General features: G+C 35.2%; 2 protein-coding genes across 14 annotated transcripts in view; both read left to right on the plus strand.

The window, feature by feature from the left end:
• LOC137239601 (early estrogen-induced gene 1 protein) overlaps positions 1 to 25,754 on the plus strand; it is a 384,687-nt gene that overhangs the window by 129,711 nt on the left and 229,222 nt on the right. The gene's annotated exons all lie outside the window — the stretch shown is intronic.
• LOC137242074 (micronuclear linker histone polyprotein-like) lies at positions 7,233 to 9,004 on the plus strand. The gene has a single exon (XM_067769446.1). The coding sequence runs from the start codon at positions 7,322 to 7,324 to the stop codon at positions 8,954 to 8,956; it is 1,635 nt and encodes a 544-aa protein (XP_067625547.1). The 5' UTR covers positions 7,233 to 7,321; the 3' UTR covers positions 8,957 to 9,004.

A 25,754-nucleotide genomic window follows, 5' to 3' on the forward strand; every position in this document is an offset into this window, starting at 1 on the left:
ACATTGTGCATCGTGCTGGGACATCAATGGCGCATGTCTACGCTATGAGTCGTGCCCCACCAGAGCCAGCACGAGAAGCCGGGGGTGATATACAAACGTTGTCAGTTGAGGATTGGGTGTCAGTCATGCAGCAACAAGATGAAAAGCTTAAAACGATTATAGACATTTTGAGGGGAGCAGAGCAATCCGAACATAAGGTTAAAATGAAATCATAGTATAAGTTAACAAATCATCGGCTGTACAAGTTAAATGGCACTAATGAAACTCAACTGGTAGTGCCAAAAGGTATGAGGTGGCGCATGGTGAAACTATGCTACGACGATTGTGGTCATCCAGGGGTAGATGGAACAATAAATAAATTGTTAAAAAACTTCTGGTTTCCCCGTTTCCGAAATTTTGTGAAAGGATACATTAAATCGTGCATCGAGTGTTGCTACCACCGTCACCCGACTCGAAAACAATGCGAGCTGTATGGAATGGATATTCCGAAATTACCGTTTCAAGTCCTGCACTTGGATCACCTGGGACCATTTGTGAAGAGCAAGCACGGATACGAATACGTGTTGGTGATCGTCGATGCTCTCACCAGGTATGTGGTTGTGGTCCCAACGAGATCGACGAAAACAAAGCCGGTGGTTGACGCTCTGAATCAACTCACGTTATTTTTCGGCTTTCCTCAGAAAATGGTAACAGATCGTGGTACAGCCTTTACGTCGACAGCTTTTACTACGTTCTGTGAAACAAACAGTGTCCAACACATCAAGGTAGCAGTGCGTACACCGCGATAAAATGGGTTGGCCGAGCGAGTTAACCAGGCGATCTTGGCATATTTGAAGCCATCAACTAATAATCCGAAAGATTGGGATGTCCACTTACGCTCATTGCAGTGGACACTTAACACAAAGAAGAATGCCACCACAAAGTTCGCTGCTTTAGATCTTGTTTACGACTTTCCTCTTCGTGACATAAGCGGAAATAAAGTATTGGCAGCGGTTCATGATGACGAGGTTCAATTTGTGATGAATGGTAGGCGCAATGATGCAATCCGTAACATCGAAGCCGCTCGAGTTAAATGGAAAGCTAAATTCGATGCTAAGCATATTAAACCCGAACAGTACGAGGTGGGCGACTTGGTTCTGTTGACTGCTCCCACGCCTGCCACTGGCGAGTCTCGAAAGCTCCAACCACCGTATAAAGGACCATACGTCATCACTAAGGTCCTGCGATTTGATCGATACGTCGTCGAGGACATCGAAGGCCACCAGTGTTCGCAGCGTAAATATTCAACAATTGCCACAACTGATAGCATGGAGCCATGGTGTGCCTTATTCCCAGAAATTGACGATGATTTGGATGGCATGGAAGATGATACGAAACTAATTCAAAACTCGGGACGAGTTAAGCAGCAGGACAGGCCGAGCTGTCACCCTTAAATAAATCATATAGTACTTACTTTTCATATTCTTACTCTATTTAGTTTCTCTCATTTCTCATTTATATACACATACACACACATACTCTCGCATATTGTATTACACACCAGAATTGTACTCTTTTGTACTTGAAGTTAGTTCTTGTTTGATATTCAATAAAATCAGTCATCGTGACATTTATAATAGTTGAATATATAATTATTATAAGCCAGTGTTAAGCCATTGAATTCTTAAATATTAAGTAAAAAACTTTAAATAAAAAAGAGTAAAAAAATATAAAAATAAAAAGAAGAAAGTTAGCCAAAAAAATAAAGAATGAAAAAAATAGAAAACTATAAAAAAACTCCCGAGAGAAAACTTTGAATAGATTTTCAAGGTATAATCGAAACAGCTGTCGCCTTGTCCGCCCTGATGTCACGTTGTTAAAATTTTTTCCCAAATTACTAAATACATACAAAATAAAAATTAAATTAAAATAAAATAAAAAAAAAAAATAAAAAAAATAATTAAAAAAAAAAAATAAAATATTATAATGCTTAAACTTTTGTTATTAATTATTCTGGAATAACGAAGAGGTATAAAAGTATTGCAAACCCTTGGATCTGCAATCAAAGGAATAATAATTCCCAATGAAGTACTAAAAATTAACCTAACCTACAAAACTTAAGAAAACAAAAGTTTTCTATTATCTTATCAATTTCATTTATAATATTTTTACTATCCCACACAAATTATAACGACTTCATTCAGTTGTAGGAAAGGCGGATTCTATATACTTTTCCTTTTATCTCTGTTCACTTGTCGTCACCAAACGCCATGTCAATAACTGCTCAATCTCAATTTCTAATGTTGAGTGATATGAAGCATCCATTGCTGCGCGCTATAAAAATGCAGCTAGCATATGTTTCCACATAGTACTGCACCGTATCCGTATACTATGCAGCGGTAATGAAAAAATACAAGTTTTCTATTAAAGCATCTCAGATTACAAACAACAACCGTCTCGTTCAGCTCAAGCCGGTAACTGCCCGCATTGCTTGCCCATATTCGGTCACCCCTGCTATGCCATTTTGAGGCCTAGAATTCATTGAAGCGTCGAAAATCATTTGTTACTTGTTGTTATTGCTACTGTTGATGGTATTGCTACAGAAAATGCGACACTCACTCGGTTTGTATGTTGTATGGTTGGGGAGGGAGCAGACCTCACCAAGTGGCCTTTGCGGCGACCGCATTGCAGCACAACACAAAGTGCACACATTCGTCGTTCATCACAAAAGGGGAGCAAATTTTTGGTATGTTCGCCAATGTTGATTCGCAAAAGGAAATTGAGAATTATAAAGTATTTTTTATTGCTATTCACATTCGCAAATTGTGGGGCGTGTTTTTGTTTTTATCTCCTATAGTTTTTTTTGTTTGCCTAACTAAATTAATATTTCAAATGCGCTTAGCAACTGTTGGGGCTTTGGATTTGATTATTGTTTTTGGCGGTTAGCAGAGAATTTGATTGCATAAATTTGTTTGGAGTGTAAAAAAGAAGCGAGATATTATAGAGGAGTCAGAAAGCGGTACTTGCGTAATTTTTTGCGCGACTTGGTAATATTTTTATTGGTGTGAATTTCATTGAATTGAGGCAGATTATTATTGCTTTTAAATGCAACAATAGACGGAATTTTGATATGGCTGGGAATTAATAAATAAAATAAAATAAATAACCTTAATTGTTTCCATTATGCGAAATACAATTTATTTGCAAAAAAATTGAAACTGGAAATTAAAAAGTAAATTTGTTCATATTCCTTATTTATATTATTTAGAAATTTTTTGGTTTAGTTCTATATTAATTTATTTAATGTAAACTATTTAGTTTATATTTTTTTATTTTGTTTTATTTTTATTTAGTTTATATTTTTTATTTTGTTTTATTTTTATTTATTTCATTTTATTTACTTTATTTTATCCAATCATATTTTTTTATTTTATATGTTTTATTTGTATGACACTTATTTTTTATTTATTTAATAATTTGGAAAACGTTTTAAACAACCTAGCAGCAGGGCGGACAAGGCGACAGCTGTTTCGATTATACCTTTTTAATCTCTTCAAAGCCTTTTCTCCCGGGAGTGGGATTTGAACACGCACTCTTACGATGATTGAAGTGTTACAAATGTATTCAGCCACGTCATGCCTTAGTTGTTGTAAACTTATCCCCATTGAATTTTTCGCATATTTTATTCTTTGCATAGTACCTACTTCGTAAATGTTAAGGAACATAAATTTTTTTAAGTTTTCCTTTTTTGATTCAGAGTATATTAACTTTGATTGGACAACGGTTGGTTGTACAGGTATAAAGTAATCGAGATAGATATAGACTTCCATATATCAAAATCATTAGTATCGAAAAAAAATTTGATTGAGCCATGTCCGTCCGTCCGTCTGTCCGTTAACACGATAACTTGAGAAATTTTTGAGATATCTTCATCAAATTTGGAACACGAGCTTATCTGGACTCAGAATAGATTGGTATTGAAATAGGCGAAATCGGATGATAACCACGCCCACTTTTTATATATATAACATCTTGGAAAACACAAAAAAACTGATTATTTAGTAAATAATACACCTAGAATGCTGAATTTTGACATGTGGACTGGAAAAAAATAAAAAAATGGGCGTGGCACCGCCCACTTGTGATAAAATCAATTTTAAAAATATTATTAATCATAAATCAAAAATCGTTAAACCTATCGTAACAAAATTCGGTTTATTTTTTTGTTTTTATTTTTTGTTGCAGCTTTCTTCCTATTAATTATCGAATGTTTGAACGGTTTTTGGTTTTTTTAACCTTTTTTATTTTTTGTTTCCTATTTATTTTTCAATTTTTTTCTCATTTAACTTTTTCATATTGTTTTGCTTTTATTTTTCTTTTTATTTTGTTCTCTTTAAACCTTTTTATTTTGTTTTTCTTTTTTGTTCTTCTAGTTTTTTATTTGGTTTGTTTCCTTTTTTGGTTTTATTTTTTGCCTGCTTTTTTGTTTTTGTTTTTTATCTTGTGTTGTGTTTTTATTCTTGCTTTAATTTTTATCTTAATTTTAATTGTTATTGTTTTTTGATCACCTATTATTTTATAAAAAAAATAATTTTTTTTCTTTATTCTTTTTGGTTTTTGTTATAAATTATTATCCATTATTGTTAAAATTTTTTAAATTTCTTTAAATTTTATATTTTTTATTAATTTTTCCATCACCTTTTTTGTTTATTCTTTTACTATTATTTTTTTTTAATTCTTTGTTAAATTTTTTATTGTAATTTTTATTTACGTATAATTTTATTGAGTTTAAGACGTATTGCACAATAATTTCATTTATTAAATTATTGTCTTTTTATTATGATGGAAAAACTGAAAGAATTAAATATACTGGCATAAATTATAGCTATTTCGGCCCTGCCAATGATCTATTCAGATATTTTTTCATTTTGTTTGACTTTATTTAATTTATTTAATAATTTGTGAAAAATTTAAACAACGTGACATCAGGACGGACAAGGCGACAGCTGTTTCGATTATACCTTGTAAATATCTTCAAAGCCTTTTCTCCCGGGAGTGGAATTTCAATCCGCACTCCTACGATTTATTTATTATTTACTAGAAGACCCGGCAGACGTCCTGCCCTAAATTTGGCCTATCTGCATACATTTTAATAAGCTTTTTCCGTCTGACTCTGCCCTGCCCCCCTCTTCACTTTTTCCTAATCCTTTTATTCACTCCTCCCTCCGTCTTTTTCGCTTCATCTATCTCCATCTTCGTCTCATTCTATCTCTTTCTCAATCTCCTTCTCTCTTTTCTCTTCTCTCAATTCCTTCTCATTCTTCGGCATCCCTTATTGCCTGGTTCAGAGGGTGGTATGTATTTTATTCCAGTCCCAGTCCCAGTCCCACTCCGAGTCAGTTTAATATATATAGATTTTTATTTTTCACACTTCACTATAATAATAAAACGAAATGCAGATATTCGTTGCTTTTGAAATTCGGCTTAATAATTGCACATAGAACAACTAAAGACTCTCCTGAATTAAAAAATAATGTCTTAGTACCTCAAATCGCGGGCCCCCTCAGAAACCCCGGCCCCTCTCGCCGGCTCTGGTGATGTGCTATATATATATATATATATATATTATATGTATGTAAAGTTAAATAAGCACGTGCACAAATATATCCATACCAACTGAAAAGAGGTGCACCACTGCAGATTCAAGGGGCTGTGTAGCGCAACCCTGCAGGTTGCCAGCGCAACATATAGCTTCTCCAAACCCAATTGTCAACCTCACCTATCCGCGGCGAATCCTGCTTCACTAACAGACGAGACTCTGGCGACCCTAAGCTCCTTATGGAACTTGGGGTTGGGGAGGGAGGGGATGGCCTGAAGGTTTAATGTGGCCACATAAATCGTTCCCAAGATGGTCGGGCCAGCACCTTAATTGTGCTGTGGTACCGGAGCGTACCGGATCTGTATCCGGCAAAGGACCATCACATCGATAACACTCCCCAAAGCCTTCGGGGAGAAACCTTATCGCTACAACAACAACAACAACAACAACAGGTGCACCACTGCGTATACGTAATATTTTATTATTACGTATAAACAAATAAAAAATTTGCAATAAAACAATATGGCGACTATAAACTGAGATATAACCTATCCTATATTTCAAGTTAGAAATTTAATTTTTTTATTATATTTGTTTTAATTTTATTTCATTTGGGTAGTTTAACTTTAAATAGTTTTCTATTATTTTTTCTTTGCTTTTTTTATTTTCTTACACTTTTTTTTTTGTTTTATTTGATTTTATTTAATTTTTTAATTTTTTTCTTTTTTTGTATTTCCTTTGGCTCTTTTTTATTTTATTTTAGTTTATTAAATTTTTTTTATTTCATTCATTTTTCTTATTTTAGTTAAATTTGATTTAATTTAAATTTTAATTTATCTTTACCGTGACTTTATTCAGCGTAGCTTCGCTCAACGACGTAAGCAACATTAATGCACCTTAACTTAACAGAAGTCAACTTAGCATTACATGTCTTATATATACATATTTATACAGGCAGATTAAAAAATTAGATTCTCTTTTACGGTCAAACTTTATTTCTAAGGCATAAATAACTACAAGTATTCTCAGATTCGATCTCTTGAGCAAATGATTGAAGACTTTATATATAATTGTTTTTTGGAAGTATAGCGTGAGAGTCACCAAATATGAGGAAATGTGTAGTTTTCTTTGCTGACATTGAATGTGTTTACAAAAAGAAACGAGAACATTCTACTAGTTGTAGTATTTATCAGTTTTGATGGTTGCAACTATTTTTTATTCTAATTTTTTAGTTAATAAATTAAAATTAGATAAAACAAATAAATAGAATAAAAATAAATAAAATAAAATGAAATGAAATAAAATAAAGGGAAGAGAAGAAGAGGAAAGGAAATGAAAGGAAAGGGAAGGAAATAATTGGAAAGAAAAGGAAAGGAAAAGATATAGTGCCATCCGTAGTAGTTGGATTTCAACGACGAACTGTAGCTAAAAATGTTAGACGAGTTTTGACTAATGCTTTCAAACCTTGGATATTATATCCAATGCAAAATAGTAAAAATTCTTGAATTATCGATAAAAAGTTACATCCAAATTCACATCACATTTTATCCGACATTTTCTAGTGTCATATACATAGTTTTTATGTCAAAAAACAGTTTCATTCTAAAATGTAGAAAAAATATTAAACAAAGAAAAACAAAATTTTAGCGTGAAATTTGCTTTATATATTCACTATTGTTTGTATTTTATTAAAAAAGACATTTTTTTGTTGTAAACTATTTAATTGTGCACTAAACTGCAACTATGCACAATCGTATATTCGACGATGTTAGTATTGAACAAGATCTTGGCATCCCGTTATCCTACGATGCCGCATGGAAGATCTTTAATCGATGGCCGCGTGAAGTGCGCGTAAAACGACAGCGGCTTGGGAAGAAAAAAGCAGATGCACCTTTACCACATCGCACATGCTGCTATTGTACAAAACCGAATTGTACAACACGATGTGCCCTTTTCGGGCTTTACAAGAAGGAAGGCGTCAGTGCTGAGGAAAAGCTACCTGGTATTATATCGCATCAGCAGGCTGAACAGCCACGCATAAAGGGATTATTGAATAATCTCAACAAGTGGTATAATACCAGATGTTCGACTGGCGCGAATAAGGCTACATTGGATATAAAACCTTTGGGGCCATTGAAGATCAGATACAAACTTCCCGTGTATGATGTTAACAAAGCACCTGGCAAAAACTTTCCAAAATACCGGTGTAATGGTACAAATTCGTCTATTAATCCGTTGGGAGCTAAAATCCAAAGTAAATGTGCCGTAAATGCGACGAAGCAGACGTCAACATCAAAAGCCACACTAGATTCCAGCTCCTCTGAACTGTATGATACCATAGAAAAGCAATTACGTAATCTAAGCGTCAGCCAATCGCGTCTGAAGCACATGAGTGTCAGTCTTTGTCGGTTGGCTTATGCCAAAAAGAGGATATCTAAGACGAAGTTGGAAGCTAAAAAACCTAAAAGTTACTACAATGCTCTAAATATTCTCAATAAAAGCACACTTGGAAAACTACAAAATACTTCAAGCGAGTCTCCAAATTTAGAAAGCAAACACAGTAAGCAAAGTAAGTCAAGTAAAACGTCGAAGCAAAGTAAATCGTCCGCAATGAGTGGTAAATCTTGCAAATCTAGAAAAAATAGTGATGCCAGCAATACTAGTGGTGGTAGTAGTAAGAAAAGCAGGAACACTAAAACATCCGCTGACCCGAGCCGTAGCAAACCAGACAAAAATTCAACAGCAACTACTCGCTCAACCAAACCTAAGAAACAATCGATCGGTAGCGAACGTCAGGGAAATCCACATACACAAGCCATAATTTCAAGTGCAATTACGAAGGTACCAATTAAACATTTTGGTGGTCTAAGTAAACAAAGAAGGAATAAAAGCCCTGACAGTCATTGTACCGTGATCTTAAATAAGAGATCAGCTGATGGCACGAAAAGAGCTGAAACCCATGCCAATGTTAATAGCGAGCGCAAGGCTGAAAGAACTGTCGCGACGACTAACGATTACAAAGCTGAAATGACTGCCAAGACAACCAAAGATCGCAAAGCTGAATTAACTGCTAAGACTACCAACGATCGTACAGTGGGTAACACGAAATTAACAAACAAGAGTAGGATCATTGGTAGTCATGGTAGTGGTGGCATGGTTATCAGCGGTGGTAAAAGCTCTAGCGAAAGTCCTAACGATCTTAAAGTAGTTTGTAATTGTAATGTCAAGCGAAAGAAAAAGAAAACAACGCAAGATCTTTTAAGGGAAAAAGTGGCGACGCTCTCCAAAATTTCTCTGTCCAAATCGAGCATAGCGCTGCGAGGAAAGAAGTCGAATAGTGTTGCGGCTATCAAAGATCGTTTGAAACGTCGCAGATAAGCTAACAAAATTTTCAATTGTTAAATTTGTAGCTAATTTTCATGTATCCTTTTTCTTAAATATTGGTCCCTCACTTCTATAAAATTCTGTGCGATCTTGCATTTGTTGCATGAACGCAGAGAATTTAAAATTTGTGAGTTGCTTGTTTTGTTTGCATTATTAAATTACAAGTTTTTGTTAAATTAGTTATGTGCAGTTTCAAAATTTAAATTGAAAATAAAATAAGCGCGTATATATCATATATATTATTTCTAATTGCTGTTTTTATGTACGGGTCCCTTTCTCGCTCTTATTTGCAATCAAAATCTATAAATAAATATTTGGATGTAAAGATGGAGATTCGGGCTGTTAGCGAGCTTTGGTCGTAGTGTTTTTGTTTAGCTATATTTTATTAAAATAATTTGTTAAAGATAAACGATTGTGAGCACACAAAGAAATCTATTTGTACTATGGCACTATTGTGAATATTTGAACTGCATTACCGGCAGTTACTACCATACGCTAGATGGCAACGCGAGCTGTACGTTTTAATTGATTGATAGAAAAGCTGATTTTTGTTGATATTTGATGATGGTTGCGCAAGATGCGCACGGGTCCGGCTCGTTTCGTTGTATAAGCAAAGGTGTTTTTCTTTCGAAAACTGACCCGGATAGGGTTAGGGTTAGGGATAGGAATAGGGATAGTGATTATGATAGGGATTGGGATAGTGATAGGGGTAGGGATAGGCATAGATATAGGGATATGAATACGGATAGGAGTAGGGGTAGGGGTAGGAATAGGGATATAGATAGGAATACGCATAGTTACAAGGAAAGTAGCGGGCAATATTGCAAAAGGCGAGTTGGTTGAGATAGAAATACTAATCGGAATCGGGAAAAATGACTTGTGAGAAAAGAGATACTGATATCATGCCCTCTATGTAGGTACAAAATAGCGAAACAAGACGAAGAAAAGAAAAAATGGTCTGAAGAAAAACACCGTAGTAAAAAAAAGCGGATGAAGGGGCTTAGATTATTCACGTCGTAGCTAAGTCTGTCTTTATAATCAACTAAAATACACAGGCCTAGAAGGTTCGACACGGTCAAATCTAATCGTTACTTTCTAGTTTTAACGATTCAAGGATCCTGCGTCTTCTCGCGACGGGCATCACATTCTAGAAGAATGTATTCTGCAGTCTCTCTTGCTGTCGCAGAACCGACAGATTATTAGACCATATGCCTAGGTTGTGCATTTGGCTATATAGTCTACACTGAGGCAGGTGCCTCCTGCCTTAATGACTCTATCGTCATGATGGGCTCCACGCACTCAAGGGCTGCTGATGATCTTATCTCAACTGACGATATTACCTTGGGCGCTGGCTGACTTCCGCTGAGCATAACCATTCTTTCATTTTTGTGGCCTCGTTACAGGTTGATCTCAGCATACGGGTTTATAGCGAAAACCTCGGCCTCAAAAATTTTCGTATAATGTCCGAGGGGTATCGATATCCTAGTTCTGGGGCAGAAGATCCTCGCTCCAATGCACGCTGATGTCTTCTAGCCATAGTTGTTATGCTTCCGGTCTGGCGTTTATAGTTTGAGGCTGTCCCAAGTAACTTTCCCAAGAAACAAACCAATATGGGGTAACTTGCCAAGATAATCCGAGGTACAAATAACAAAGAGATAATACAAGAATAATAAAAATGTGCGCGAACATTACTGGAAACGTTCAAAACATTCATCATCAGAACTCTGTCGAAGTTCAAGCGCAGCGAGTAAACCTCAGAGGTTTGTAATTATTGTTCTAGACACTTCGTATTGTTCTGGAACAACTTTACTTAAGTCTTAGCGGTGTTCTATGATAAGTTTTCAACAATGTACGTGTAGTTAAAACAAATTTGGATTATTAATGGTTTATTATTAAGTATACGAGAAACGTGTTGAAGGCAGCCATTGAGTTTCGCAACAGATAGAACCCCTACCCGGGTATTTCTAAATAGAACTGAGCTTGACCGGTTGCCTTATCCGGGAAACTGCCTTAGTAGCTCTATAATTATTACCTGTTTTTGTTAGTATCAAATTCATGAAACATATTCAAATTTCATTCCATAAAATATATACTTGCGTTTAAGATCACCGATTATTTTTTTTTATGTTTTATATAGTACGAATGTTATTCTAAACAGAATGTATTTATTTTTGTCAAACACGACCATATTTAGTTTCGGATGTATAATAGAAATTTGGTTTAACAGTTTTCGTTTTTCCGTGAAAAAGTTAAAGTAAATGTACAGGATTTAATCGAAACTTGTCAAGTTCATGTAAGATATGTGCCCATACCAGCCCTCATATCATTGCGCTCGTGTACCTGATCTCAACAAATGGGAACGTGAAGTGAAATTATGGGAGCAGAAACTTATGCGTATGACTGTGCCGCCTGCATATCGAAATGTTTCAACATTACGCACACTTGAACGCATCTATGGAGGTGCTGATACAACGCCGAGAGAAGATTTTTACGTTAGACGTTTTAAACGAGTTCAAAAACAACATATACTACCTACCTGTATGTCTCAGCCTTGTTGGTATTTCACTTGTGTGCATCAACCGTGTGGATACTTTCGCAGTGTGAAGCAACCGTGTGGATATTTTCCCAGTATGCAGCAACCGGGTGAATATGCTCACAATGTACAGCAACCGTGTCTATACTCCACAACTGTGCCACAGCCATGCCGACATTCTCCACGTAGATATGGAGTAGCACCATTTCCAAAGCAAAATAATATTCCTGCCGCTCATCCAGTGCCATTTTGCGAAAATTTTCTCACATGCTTGTGCGCACTAAATATGGACGCGAATGTGCCACCTCCATGTGCACAATGTTTCAACTCGAATGGTACAAAATCACCACAAGAAGAGTGCAAATTGTTGAAAGGTTTGTTAAAAGAGCATCCCGCTGGTTATCGTCCAGGCGAATCAACCGGTAAACGTAAGAAAAAGCGTTCGCTCACAGTGCTCGTACGTGAACCGTTGGAATCGATACAATATTGCGCACCCAACACCAGCACGCGAAGTAGGCGTCGTAAGCGCACCAAAGAATGCAAGTGCAGCGATCAAACAAATACTAGTGATGCTGAGAGTGATAGTTCATCAAGTGCGGAATCAAGTACATATGATAGTGATAGCGCACGCGCTCGCAATCGCTTACACAACTTCCAAATACAGATGGCGCAAAGTTCAGCAGATGTAATACCTCCAGCACGCAAGCGAATTTCTGGTTTAGAAATTGCGAGAGCATTGCAACGCAAGAAAACGTTCGAATTGAATGCGAAGCTGCACAAGAGTAATGAGCGGGCAACGAAATCGGAGCACGTGTTTAATGATAAAGCAGAGTTGAAGGAGAGCGCGCAGCAAAGAGCTGCAAAGTGCACTTGCGCATGGCATGCGCGTAACGCAGCAAGTCGCTTCAGCATAAAACGACGCATGGATAGCGGTCTGGAAACAGATTATTCTAATGCAGAACGTTGGTAGTTTTTATCTTTATTTTTATTTATTTTTTTAAGTACTAATTGGTAACTCGGACTGTCTGGTTTTTAGTCTGGCATTGGCTTTAAACAAAAGTCAATTGTGAAAATTTCGTTATTAGAAAAAAATATTTCAAAATTTATGTTTGTGCTTTGAGGAAACAAACGAAACAAAATATGTGCAATTCGTGTTACAATTATCAAAATTATTGTTGTACTTCACCAGCAAAGCTGAACTATCCAGCAGTTACAACGCGTTGTTGTAAATATCAACCACCATTATGTCATCGTGAGGTGGGGCGTTTTGATAAATGTAAGTGCTGCCAGGAAATCGGTTGCTCCAGAAAAGGTCTGCTGCATGATTTATGTCCAGTGCCGGGTATGCGCGGAGAAACTGTAAAGAAAGTACTCAAAATTACAACACAAGCTCGTCCATGTAGCAACGTGCGATGCCATTCAGCAGCAATACCGTTACTACACGCCCACAGCGAAGTTGGCGCACTTAAAGCGTTTAATGCGCGAAATAAAGCTTATGCTGATGGCAATGACGGGTTTCCCAAAGGCTTAAGTGATCAGCTTCGAGTATACACTAGTTTAGAAGAAAAAGTTCTGAAAGTTAAACAACGAAGTCAATTCCATAAATTAGTTAAACAAATGAATAGCTGGTACACCAAAGAGATGAAAGAGGCACAAAAACGTAACATTGAAAAATATATACCAATTGCCTCAGCGGCTACCAAATCCAAAAAAAGGCACCACAAAGCACTTGATAACAGTAATTTCAGTTTAATAAATATAACATATACAAAATCTTTTATCATGACACCTCAAGATTTTCAACTTAATTATACACCAGCGCCCCCACCCGCTGAGGATGTACCAGCTGTGCAGACAAATGACAAACAAGCTGAAGTTGATGATCATGTTGCTGCAATGGCTGAAATGCTTGCACTTCTCAAGGAAGCTCAAAATAATCCATCTCTTCCAATACATTATTATCCACCATTCGCACGTGATAATATTTGGTCTTGGAAAGACTTTAATTCACCACTACTTAGTTATAAAAATGCCAAAGAGAATAGCGTCGTAGCTCGGAAAAATGCAAAAAGTTATAACGTTGCCCCTAAAGATGAAAAAGATAAGCCGCTAACACCTAACTTTTCCCAATGGTCCATGGATATTATAAAGAATATGTTGCATAATAAACCCGTAACAAATACAAAGTTGAAAACAAATAAAAAATCTCGTAAGAGCGGCATGAAATAAGACGTCGAGACATGGGAACCCTCAGCATGATTACGTAAGATACGTCACAGCATTGAGAGTGAGAGATTGTGCGGTTTTTATAAAGTGGTCTCTACCGAATTTGCTAGACAGCTTGGATTGAGTGATTTTTTGTGCGTTATGATTGCTTTTGAAAGTGCAGATGATTGTAATAAGAATTGTAAATCTTTTTTTCTCCAACTTAATTAGATTTGATTGCATTTACTGCTATGTACTGTTATATATTGGTAAATAAATCAGGTTGTATTGAGCATGGAATATTTGGCACTTTTTATATGATTTTAAGTTTGAAGTGAATAAGAAATCGTTATAATTCAAAGGTAGTAAGTTGCTTACGTAGGAGACAAAACTATACGTACAACTGAAATAGGGGGAAATAGCTAAGCTTTGTGAGCACAAGGATCCCTTGCCCACGTATCTGTTACGGCTGAATCAATGCCATTTTCAAATCTAGCACTTGAAGAACCGTTGCGTTGCAATTATGTAGTTTTGAATAAAACCCGATCTCAACCATGGATAAGTCTTTGGGAGATCCTAGTAAAACTGGACAGTCAAGCATGAAGTAACCCGAATTGCAACAAGAGGTGTTTTCCAGCATCTTGAGACGTACAGAATGGAATCCCGTTGAACAGCGACCCGTCAAAACCCCAACCACAGCAGACAGCTTGCTATCCACTTCAGGCCAAAATGATCTTGCTACCCTGCAAGAGGTAGTGTCCGCCCAGCGTTTCCTAAGCTGACTCGAGGCTCATCTACATGGAGCAGATAACAGCTGGTCAGGAGTACCTCGTATTCCCTACAGCCAAAAGCAATCGGTTCAGTTGTATTCATGCGTGCTAGTGGGTCGGGTGACAGTGGCACAATTAATTGCTATTTCCCGGGATTCAGATGATAATAATATTAAAATACTTCGATGCGAGTCGATGTTGAATTCCGCATCCCATCTTTAATTCCAATCTCCGTTGCGAAGACGCTGTAGTGATCAGGCAACTTAAGCCTGCGGCTTATATCGAGCTCCTGACGGAAACCCCTCTTCTCCAACATTCCCGTCCAACTTCCGCCCATCCGTAAACCAGTCCACTACCACATAATTATTTCGTTCCCCACTCCTATTTCGAGGGAGCGGGTGACTGTTCTGAAGCTTGCACAGGGGACAGTTGTTGGCATCCAATAGTCGGCCTTGTCTGGGATGAGTCAAGGCTGGTAAGACTCCTGAAATGCTCTAGTTGGGAAAGCCCATAGCTCATGTCACAAAGTCTTATCAGTGACCGGGCACAACCGCTTTGCCCGAAATTTCCAACGGATGTACATATGTTCAGCATTGCATTCAATGCCATTGTTGTTGTTGTTCTAAGAGCGCAGCTTATATAGCAAATGGCGTTGTACGCTGTAGTGAAACTACCAGTTTGGCAATAGTGCGTCCCACCAGATGACTACCTCGTAGAGCTAGATCTGCTTGACTACCATTTCACAAAACCAGTCTACCCCCCTTGATGACGGTCCTCAGCCCTTATAAATGCTGTGTCCTGCCACTGCATACCATTTTCTCGATTGTGGCTCTTCCTAAAAACGCTGCGAAAACTATGTTGCACAGAATGTTAATGACTCAGCCAGAGCCTGCTCGACTCCTAAGTCAACTTGACCAAAGTCAAGAAAGACACCAGGAGCCGTCTCCGTTTCCGAGGAATGCGGTCCCGTATGTACAGATCAATAAGTCGCTCCAACGTTTTTAGGGAAATCGACGAGAGACTGATTGGTCTGAGGTACTTAGTTGATACATGAGAGCTCTTACCGGCCTTTGGAATAAAAGTAACCTTGACCTGCAGCTGTTTGAGGTTTTCATTATTAATACCGCGTTCATTTGCCCAACTGTTGGGAGATGACCGACATTCCAGACTCAGTTGTTAGGCTACATTCTTGCGTTCGTTTGCTCAACCTCAGGCGACCGCCGAATATAAAAACTGTGTGATAGCACAGGTTGAAAAAACAAGATTAGGGTGGTAATGTTAAATTACAGCTGACAAATATTTATGTGCCTGTGATTATGTCGCAACGACCATAGTAAACCTCAGCAACAGATTCGAAGAAATGTCTGTGATTGTCAGCGACACACATCATCTACGTGTCGTTCGCTATCACATTATCACTAATCGCAATAATATACATATCTCGTGACTGGATCACCTTATCGGCTGTGCCGTTAGCTTAGCTGCGACAATATGTAGCAATAAATCCGTAATTTGAATAACCGCCTATATTCAGTTTAGATGTCAACTTAGACCTAGTTTACGTACAACGAGATTATCTCCATTTTCGGTAATTATGATCAAATTTTAGAGATGCGGACTTTTTTTTAAAGTAAAAGTTCCACCTCTAGAGCATAATCTCTAACTGGAAGCACAAAATAAAAGAGAAACGTGAAAATTTTACAGAAAATAATCTAGTTCCTAGGGAGGGAACATATGTAAACGCGTAGATTATCTATTGATGACTTATTTTAGATTATGACATTTGTAACCGTGGTCTTAGATCACGATTCCACGATTAAAACTGTTCCTGCTGATTGTTCAGCCATGAAAAGAACTTTTACTGCGATTTGTGCGACTTGAGGTGTGATTGCAATTATTGCTTATTTGTCAATGTGATTAAGATCGTATTTCCCTGCACATTTTAGTTACAGTCCCTGATAGGTAAACATCACTGCGACTAAGAAGATATAGTCACAGATCACGTTGTTCCTAAAAAATCGGTGGAACTGCCAAATCTATATGAAACATCATATTTACTAAAACTACCATTAGATAAGGTTGCTATTTTTTAAGCAATCCATAATTGTACAGTGAAATTCATTCATAGATTTCAAAATGTTCGCTAGTTGAAGGCTTTACTTACGTGCGTAAAGCTGGCAGACCCAAGTGCTCAAAAATAAGTTTAAGTTGTTTGAGAATTAAGTGCATTTTAGGTGCAATTTAGGGCCACAAAAGATAATTTAGGTGCTCATTTGGTTTTCGAGATATTCGCAAAAAAGTGTGGGTCTGCTAGGTTAACGTCAAGCTAGCAGACCCACAACTTAAATTTCATTTTATTTTAAATAAAAAATATATCAAAATTAGGAGCTATTTAGGTGCTTTTTAGGGCCACAAAAGATAATTTAGGTTTTCATTTCGTTTTCGAGATATTCGCAAAAAGGTGTGGGTCTGCTAGGTTAACGTCAAGCTAGCAGACCCAAAATTTAAATTTCATTTTTTTTAAATAAAAAGTATATCAAAATTAGGAGCTATTTAGGTGCTTTTTAGGGCCACAAAAGATAATTTAGGTTTTCATTTCGTTTTCGAGATATTCGCAAAAAGGTGTGGGTCTGCTAGGTTAACGTCAAGCTAGCAGACCCAAAATTTAAATTTCATTTTATTTTAAATAAAAAATATATCAAAATTAGGAGCTATTTAGGTGCTTTTTAGGGCCACAAAAGATAATTTAGGTTTTCATTTCGTTTTCGAGATATTCGCAAAAAGGTGTGGGTCTGCTAGGTTAACGTCAAGCTAGCAGACCCAAAATTTAAATTTCATTTTATTTTAAATAAAAAACATATCAAAATTAGGAGCTATTTAGGTGCTTTTTAGGGCCACAAAAGATAATTTAGGTTTTCATTTCGTTTTCGAGATATTCGCAAAAAGGTGTGGGTCTGCTAGGTTAACGTCAAGCTAGCAGACCCAAAATTTAAATTTCACTTTTTTTAAATAAAAAGTATATCAAATTTAGGAGCTATTTAGGTGCTTTTTAGGGCCACAAAAGATAATTTAGGTTTTCATTTCGTTTTCGAGATATTCGCAAAAAGGTGTGGGTCTGCTAGGTTAACGTCAAGCTAGCAGACCCAAAATTTAAATTTCATTTTTTTTAAATAAAAAGGATATCAAAATTAGGAGCTATTTAGGTGCATTTTAGGGCTACAAAAGATGATTTAGGTTTTCATTTCGTTTTCGAGATATTCGCAAAAAGGTGTGGGTCTGCTAGGTTAACGTCAAGCTAGCAGACCCAAAATTTAAATTTCATTTTTTTTTTTAATAAAAATTATATCAAAATTAGGAGCTATTTAGGTGCTTTTTAGGGCCACAAAAGATAATTTAGGTTTTCATTTCGTTTTCGAGATATTCGCAAAAAGGTGTGGGTCTGCTAGGTTAACGTCAAGCTAGCAGACCCACAACTTAAATTTCATTTTATTTTAAATAAAAAACATATCAAGATTAGGAGCTATTTAGGTGCTTTTTAGGGCCACAAAAGATAATTTAGGTTTTCATTTCGTTTTCGAGATATTCGCAAAAAGGTGTGGGTCTGCTAGGTTAACGTCAAGCTAGCAGACCCACAACTTAATTTTTATTTTATTTTAAATAAAAAGTATATCAAAATTAGGAGCTATTTAGGTGCTTTTTAGGGCCACAAAAGATAATTTAGGTTTTCATTTCGTTTTCGAGATATTCGCAAAAAGGTGTGGGTCTGCTAGGTTAACGTCAAGCTAGCAGACCCACAACTTAATTTTGATTTTATTTTAAATAAAAAGTATATCAAAATTAGGAGCTATTTAGGTGCTTTTTAGGGCCACAAAAGATAATTTAGGTTTCCATTTCGTTTTCGAGATATTCGCAAAAAGGTGTGGGTCTGCTAGGTTAACGTCAAGCTAGCAGACCCACAACTTAATTTTGATTTTATTTTAAATAAAAAATATATCAAAATTAGGGGCCATTTAGGTGCTTTTTAGGCCACAAAAGATAATTTAGGTTTTCATTTCGTTTTTGAGATATTCGCAAAAAGGTGTGGGTCTGCTAGGTTAACGTCAAGCTAGCAGACCCACAATTTAAATTTCATTTTTTTTAAATAAAAAGTATATCAAAATTAGGAGCTATTTAGGTGCTTTTTAGGGCCACAAAAGATAATTTAGGTTTTCATTTCGTTTTCGAGATATTCGCAAAAAGGTGTGGGTCTGCTAGGTTAACGTCAAGCTAGCAGACCCACAACTTAATTTTGATTTTATTTTAAATAAAAAATATATCAAAATTAGGGGCCATTTAGGTGCTTTTTAGGCCACAAAAGATAATTTAGGTTTTCATTTCGTTTTTGAGATATTCGCAAAAAGGTGTGGGTCTGCTAGGTTAACGTCAAGCTAGCAGACCCACAATTTAAATTTCATTTTTTTTAAATAAAAAGTATATCAAAATTAGGAGCTATTTAGGTGCTTTTTAGGGCCACAAAAGATAATTTAGGTTTTCATTTCGTTTTCGAGATATTCGCAAAAAGGTGTGGGTCTGCTAGGTTAACGTCAAGCTAGCAGACCCACAACTTAAATTTCATTTTATTTTAAATAAAAAATATATCAAAATTAGGAGCTATTTTGGTGCTTTTTAGGGCCACAAAAGATAATTTAGGTTTTCATTTCGTTTTCGAGATATTCGCAAAAAGGTGTGGGTCTGCTAGGTTAACGCCAAGCTAGCAGACCCAAAATTTAAATTTCATTTTTTTTAAATAAAAGGTATATCAAAATAAGGAGCTATTTAGGTGCTTTTTAGGGCCACAAAAGATAATTTAGGTTTTCATTTCGTTTTCGAGATATTCGCAAAAAGGTGTGGGTCTGCTAGGTTAACGTCAAGCTAGCAGACCCACAACTTAATTTTCATTTTATTTTAAATAAAAAGTATATCAAAATTAGGAGCTATTTAGGTGCTTTTTAGGGCCACAAAAGATAATTTAGGTTTTCATTTCGTTTTCGAGATATTCGCAAAAAGGTGTGGGTCTGCTAGGTTAACGTCAAGCTAGCAGACCCAAAATTTAAATTTCATTTTTTTTAAATAAAAAGTATATCAAAATTAGGAGCTATTTAGGTGCTTTTTAGGGCCACAAAAGATAATTTAGGTTTTCATTTCGTTTTCGAGATATTCGCAAAAAGGTGTGGGTCTGCTAGGTTAACGTCAAGCTAGCAGACCCAAAATTTAAATTTCACTTTTTTTAAATAAAAAGTATATCAAAATTAGGAGCTATTTAGGTGCTTTTTAGGGCCACAAAAGATAATTTAGGTTTTCATTTCGTTTTCGAGATATTCGCAAAAAGGTGTGGGTCTGCTAGGTTAACGTCAAGCTAGCAGACCCACAACTTAATTTTGATTTTATTTTAAATAAAAAATATATCAAAATTAGGGGCCATTTAGGTGCTTTTTAGGCCACAAAAGATAATTTAGGTTTTCATTTCGTTTTTGAGATATTCGCAAAAAGGTGTGGGTCTGCTAGGTTAACGTCAAGCTAGCAGACCCACAATTTAAATTTCATTTTTTTTAAATAAAAAGTATATCAAAATTAGGAGCTATTTAGGTGCTTTTTAGGGCCACAAAAGATAATTTAGGTTTTCATTTCGTTTTCGAGATATTCGCAAAAAGGTGTGGGTCTGCTAGGTTAACGTCAAGCTAGCAGACCCACAACTTAAATTTCATTTTATTTTAAATAAAAAATATATCAAAATTAGGAGCTATTTTGGTGCTTTTTAGGGCCACAAAAGATAATTTAGGTTTTCATTTCGTTTTCGAGATATTCGCAAAAAGGTGTGGGTCTGCTAGGTTAACGCCAAGCTAGCAGACCCAAAATTTAAATTTCATTTTTTTTAAATAAAAGGTATATCAAAATAAGGAGCTATTTAGGTGCTTTTTAGGGCCACAAAAGATAATTTAGGTTTTCATTTCGTTTTCGAGATATTCGCAAAAAGGTGTGGGTCTGCTAGGTTAACGTCAAGCTAGCAGACCCACAACTTAATTTTCATTTTATTTTAAATAAAAAGTATATCAAAATTAGGAGCTATTTAGGTGCTTTTTAGGGCCACAAAAGATAATTTAGGTTTTCATTTCGTTTTCGAGATATTCGCAAAAAGGTGTGGGTCTGCTAGGTTAACGTCAAGCTAGCAGACCCAAAATTTAAATTTCATTTTTTTTAAATAAAAAGTATATCAATATTAGGAGCTATTTAGGTGCTTTTTAGGGCCACAAAAGATAATTTAGGTTTTCATTTCGTTTTCGAGATATTCGCAAAAAGGTGTGGGTCTGCTAGGTTAACGTCAAGCTAGCAGACCCAAAATTTAAATTTCACTTTTTTTAAATAAAAAGTATATCAAAATTAGGAGCTATTTAGGTGCTTTTTTGGGCCTCAAAAGATAATTTAGGTTTTCATTTCGTTTTCGAGATATTCGCAAAAAGGTGTGGGTCTGCTAGGTTAACGTCAAGCTAGCAGACCCAAAATTTAAATTTCATTTTTTTTAAATAAAAAGTAAATCAAAATTAGGAGCTATTTAGGTGCTTTTTAGGGCCTTAAAAGATAATTTAGGTTTTCATTTCGTTTTCGAGATATTCGCAAAAAGGTGTGGGTCTGCTAGGTTAACGTCAAGCTAGCAGACCCAAAATTTAAATTTCATTTTTTTTAAATAAAAAGTATATCAAAATTAGGAGCTATTTAGGTGCTTTTTAGGGCCACAAAAGATAATTTAGGTTTTCATTTCGTTTTCGAGATATTCGCAAAAAGGTGTGGGTCTGCTAGGTTAACGTCAAGCTAGCAGACCCAAAATTTAAATTTCATTTTTTTTAAATAAAAAGTATATCAAAATTCGGAGCTATTTAGGTGCTTTTTAGGGCCACAAAAGATAATTTAGGTTTTCATTTCGTTTTCGAGATATTCGCAAAAAGGTGTGGGTCTGCTAGGTTAACGTCAAGCTAGCAGACCCACAACTTAATTTTGATTTTATTTTAAATAAAAAATATATCAAAATTAGGGGCCATTTAGGTGCTTTTTAGGGCCACAAAAGATAATTTAGGTTTTCACTTCGTTTTTGAGATATTCGCAAAAAGGTGTGGGTCTGCTAGGTTAACGCCAAGCTAGCAGACCCACAATTTAAATTTCATTTTTTTTAAATAAAAAGTATATCAAAATTAGGCGCTATTTAGGTGCTTTTTAGGGCCTTAAAAGATAATTTAGGTTTTCATTTCGTTTTCGAGATATTCGCAAAAAGGTGTGGGTCTGCTAGGTTAACGTCAAGCTAGCAGACCCACAACTTAAATTTCATTTTATTTTAAATAAAAAACATATCAAAATTAGGAGCTATTTAGGTGCTTTTTAGGGCCACAAAAGATAATTTAGGTTTTCATTTCGTTTTCGAGATATTCGCAAAAAGGTGTGGGTCTGCTAGGTTAACGTCAAGCTAGCAGACCCACAACTTAAATTTCATTTTATTTTAAATAAAAAATATATCAAAATTAGGAGCTTTTTAGGTACTTTTTAGGGCCACAGAAGATAATTTAGGTTTTCATTTCGTTTTCGAGATATTCGCAAAAAGGTGTGGGTCTGCTAGGTTAGCGTCAAGCTAGCAGACCCACAATTTAAATTTCATTTTTTTTTTAAATAAAAAGTATATCAAAATTAGGAGCTTTTTAGGGCCACAAAAGATAATTTAGGTTTTCATTTCGTTTTCGAGATATTCGCAAAAAGGTGCGGGTCTGCTAGGTTAACGTCAAGCTAGCAGGCCCACAATTTAAATTTCATTTTTTTTTAAATAAAAGTATATCAAAATTAGAAGTTATTTAGGTGCTTTTTAGGGCCACAAAAGATAATTTAGGTTTTCGTTTAGTTTTCGAGATATCCGCAAAAAGTGTGGGTCTGCTAGCTTAACGTCAAGTTCTCCGATTTTGCTAATTTTTATTAAGCATACATAGGAGTAACGTGTCTGCCAAATTTCATCATGATATCTTCAACGACTGCCAAATTACAGCTTGCAAAACTTTTAAATTACCTTCTTTTAAAAGTGGGCGATGCCACGCCCATTGTCCAAAATTTTACTAATTTTCTATTCTGCGTCATAAGTTCAACTCACCTACCAAGTTTCATCGCTGTATCCGTCTTTGGTAATGAATTATTGCACTTTTTCGGTTTTTGGAAATTTTCGATATCGAAAAAGTGGGCGTGGTTATAGTCCGATATCGTTCATTTTAAATTTTTTAAATCCTGATGATTTTGATATATGGAAGTCTATATCTATCTCGATTCCTTTATACCTGTACAACCAACCGTTATCCAATCAAAGTTAATATACTCTGTGAGCTCTGCTCAATTGAGTATAAAAAAATAAAAATGTGAGAGCAGTGAGAATTTAAAATTTTTTTTTTTGACGTCATTTCGGCTCTCATCGGTTTTCCTTGTAATATTTATACCACTGCAAAAGAAAATGCGCCCGCCATAATTTATTTTTGAAATAAGAAAGATACAGTTCAAAATTTTTTTGATGTTTTCACCTTTTGAAGGCTGTAATTGTTTATTTTATAAATAAACTTGAGAGTTTTAAACGTAGATAATTATTTTCTATAAAACGCGAAATAAAGTATACATTAGGGTGCTTAAAAAAAGTCGTTGAGTTCTGTTTTCTAACTCTTACTCTCTAAATTTTTTCTATGTGATGTAAAAAAATCCTCATCAAACATGAATCCTATAGCTCATCTCTTATGGGTCGCTACTTTTATTTTAGTTTCCCATATAATTTACATGGGCAAAATTCTTTTTTGTTTAAAATAGAATTTACACATACTTTACGCAGTTTTGTTGAGTCTTTGAGCTTTACCAATCTCTAAGACAAAGTATGATTATCTTTACAAAAATACTAGTTATAGTCATTTAAAAATAACCAAATTTTAAGTAATAACTAATTTTTAAATTGCTGCAACTAGTATTTTTGAAAAGATAATCATATTTTGTCTTAAAATTTTGTAAACCTTAAAGAACCAGTTTTGGGGAAATAAATAGTCTTTTGTAAAAAAATTGCGTAAATTATGTGTAAGTTCAATTTAAACCAAAAAATATTTTTTTTCCATGTTAATTATATCGGAAACTAAAATAAAGGTATCGACCCCGAAGAGTTGAGCCCTAGGGTTCATGTTTCGTGAGGATTTTTTGCATGAAATAGAAACATTTTACAGAGTAAGAGTTAAAAAAGAGCAATGAAAATTTGTTTTGAATCACCTTAATATATATATATGGGGTATTCCATCCCATTTCGACCAATTTTGAACCCGACCCCTTTAGAATTGGCTGACAGTTTTTCTTCTTTTTCTAGCTTACGAAAGACGTTTTTCAGAATTTTTTCAAATTTTTTCATCCAACTCAAAAAAAGTTATGAATTAAAAAAAAAAAACACCGTTTTTGTTTTCAAAATGCTATAACTTTTTCAAAAATTGACCGTTTGGGATCTTTTTTTTACAAATTTGTTTTAAATGTACTTTTCGGAAAAAATACAAAAAAAATTTAAAGTTTTTTTTTCAATTAGTGGGGATGATTGCAGAATTGATTGAAGTTTTTTATGAGAAAAAAGGGCGAAATTCGAAAAATCTCGAAAAACTGAAAAATTACAAAAAAAAAACTTTAAAAATGTTTTTGAATTTTTTCCGAAAAGTACATTTAAAAACAAATTTAAAAAAAAAAGATCCCAAACGGTCAGTTTTTGAAAAAGTTATAGCATTTTGAAAACAAAAACGGTGTTTTTTTTTTAATTCATAACTTTTTTTGAGTTGGATGAAAAAATTTGAAAAACTTCTGAAAAACGTCTTTCGTAAGCTAGAAAAAGAAGAAAAACTTTCAGCCAATTCTAAAGAGGTCTGGTTCAAAATTGGTCGAAATGGGATGGAATACCCCATATATATACCAGTATATAGGGATGATATATAAAATATATGTTAATATCTTAATTAACAAAATTTTGTGTCTCTCAACTTATTATAGAGAATACATTAATAATTGTGGCGTAACTTTTTTCTGATCGGATTTCTTTATTTCTTTTTTGTCGCACTCTGTCCATGAGCCGTTCCGGTAACAATAAGCAATGTAATGTCCAATCGCTGACAAATCGTTCGACTTTCTCGTATTTAGGACTGGTGGAATCCAATGCACTACTCCACGCAATTCCATTGCCTTTTTCATATACGATAATTTCAAGGTTTTCGGTATGTTTTTTAAAATGATCAGGGGTTCAAGATCTGTCGAGTCCGAGTCGTATTCTTTGATGACCTCAAAAAACACCATGCCCGCTGAAAAAAAGAAACAAAATGTAGCTCTACTTAATTATAAAATAAAATGTATTAAATAAGTTACCTGTAATCTCCATATTGCTTATTTGTTGTTTTCCGCATTTTGGACATACCGTTGGTTGTAAGCTGATGTATTCTTCAATGGAGTTATTGGAATTGTGTGCAAGCAGACACTTATCCGATACCATTAATATTGTGTTTGTTGATTTTTGTTGTTTGCATTCAGCGGAACATATTTTGGTCTCAGCAAAGCACGGAACAAAGTTTAACATTCTTCTACACAGTGCAGTCGTTGTGGTGTTACAATCAACGACGGAACACTGTGAGACTTTGTTAGTTTCTTTGTGAAACAATTCAGTCAGAATTTGCTGGCGTAGTTTGTATGTGGCAGGAGTAATTTTTCGTAGCCTTGTTTCTTGGACTAGTTTAAAAAATAAATTGGTCTCTGCATATTTCTCCACAATCTCTTCGTAAAACATATCCGAGTCGAACGATGCGGAGATAAATAATTGAAACAAAGCATCAAAAGCACATGTATTAATAACATCTATGTTTTCTTTGTTAGACTTGATCGCACGCAAGCGTTTATCATTTCCGTTCCTGATAATTGGCAGTTTCGCAATAATTGCCTTTTCTTGCAATCTTTGTAAAGGAAATGTGCTTTGTAAATATAAGTTGCGTCTTTGTTTTTCGTCAGGTTTTTTTGACCTTGAATTTTTGTCTTTTAAAATTTGACCTCCCCAATTTTCTACAAGTCTCGACTGTAGGATGTGCTCATTATTTTTACTTTGTACACAATTCCTACAAATTCGTGCTTCACCGTGACCTTCTTCATCACCATATGGTTGAGAACATTCAGTGAGTGCATGAACTGCTGTTTTACAAATCTGCAAAATATTGGTAATATAATTTTTAAATTATGT

The sequence above is a fragment of the Eurosta solidaginis genome, chromosome 2 (genome assembly GCF_040869045.1).
Source record: "Eurosta solidaginis isolate ZX-2024a chromosome 2, ASM4086904v1, whole genome shotgun sequence".
Lineage (NCBI taxonomy): Eukaryota > Metazoa > Arthropoda > Insecta > Diptera > Tephritidae > Eurosta > Eurosta solidaginis.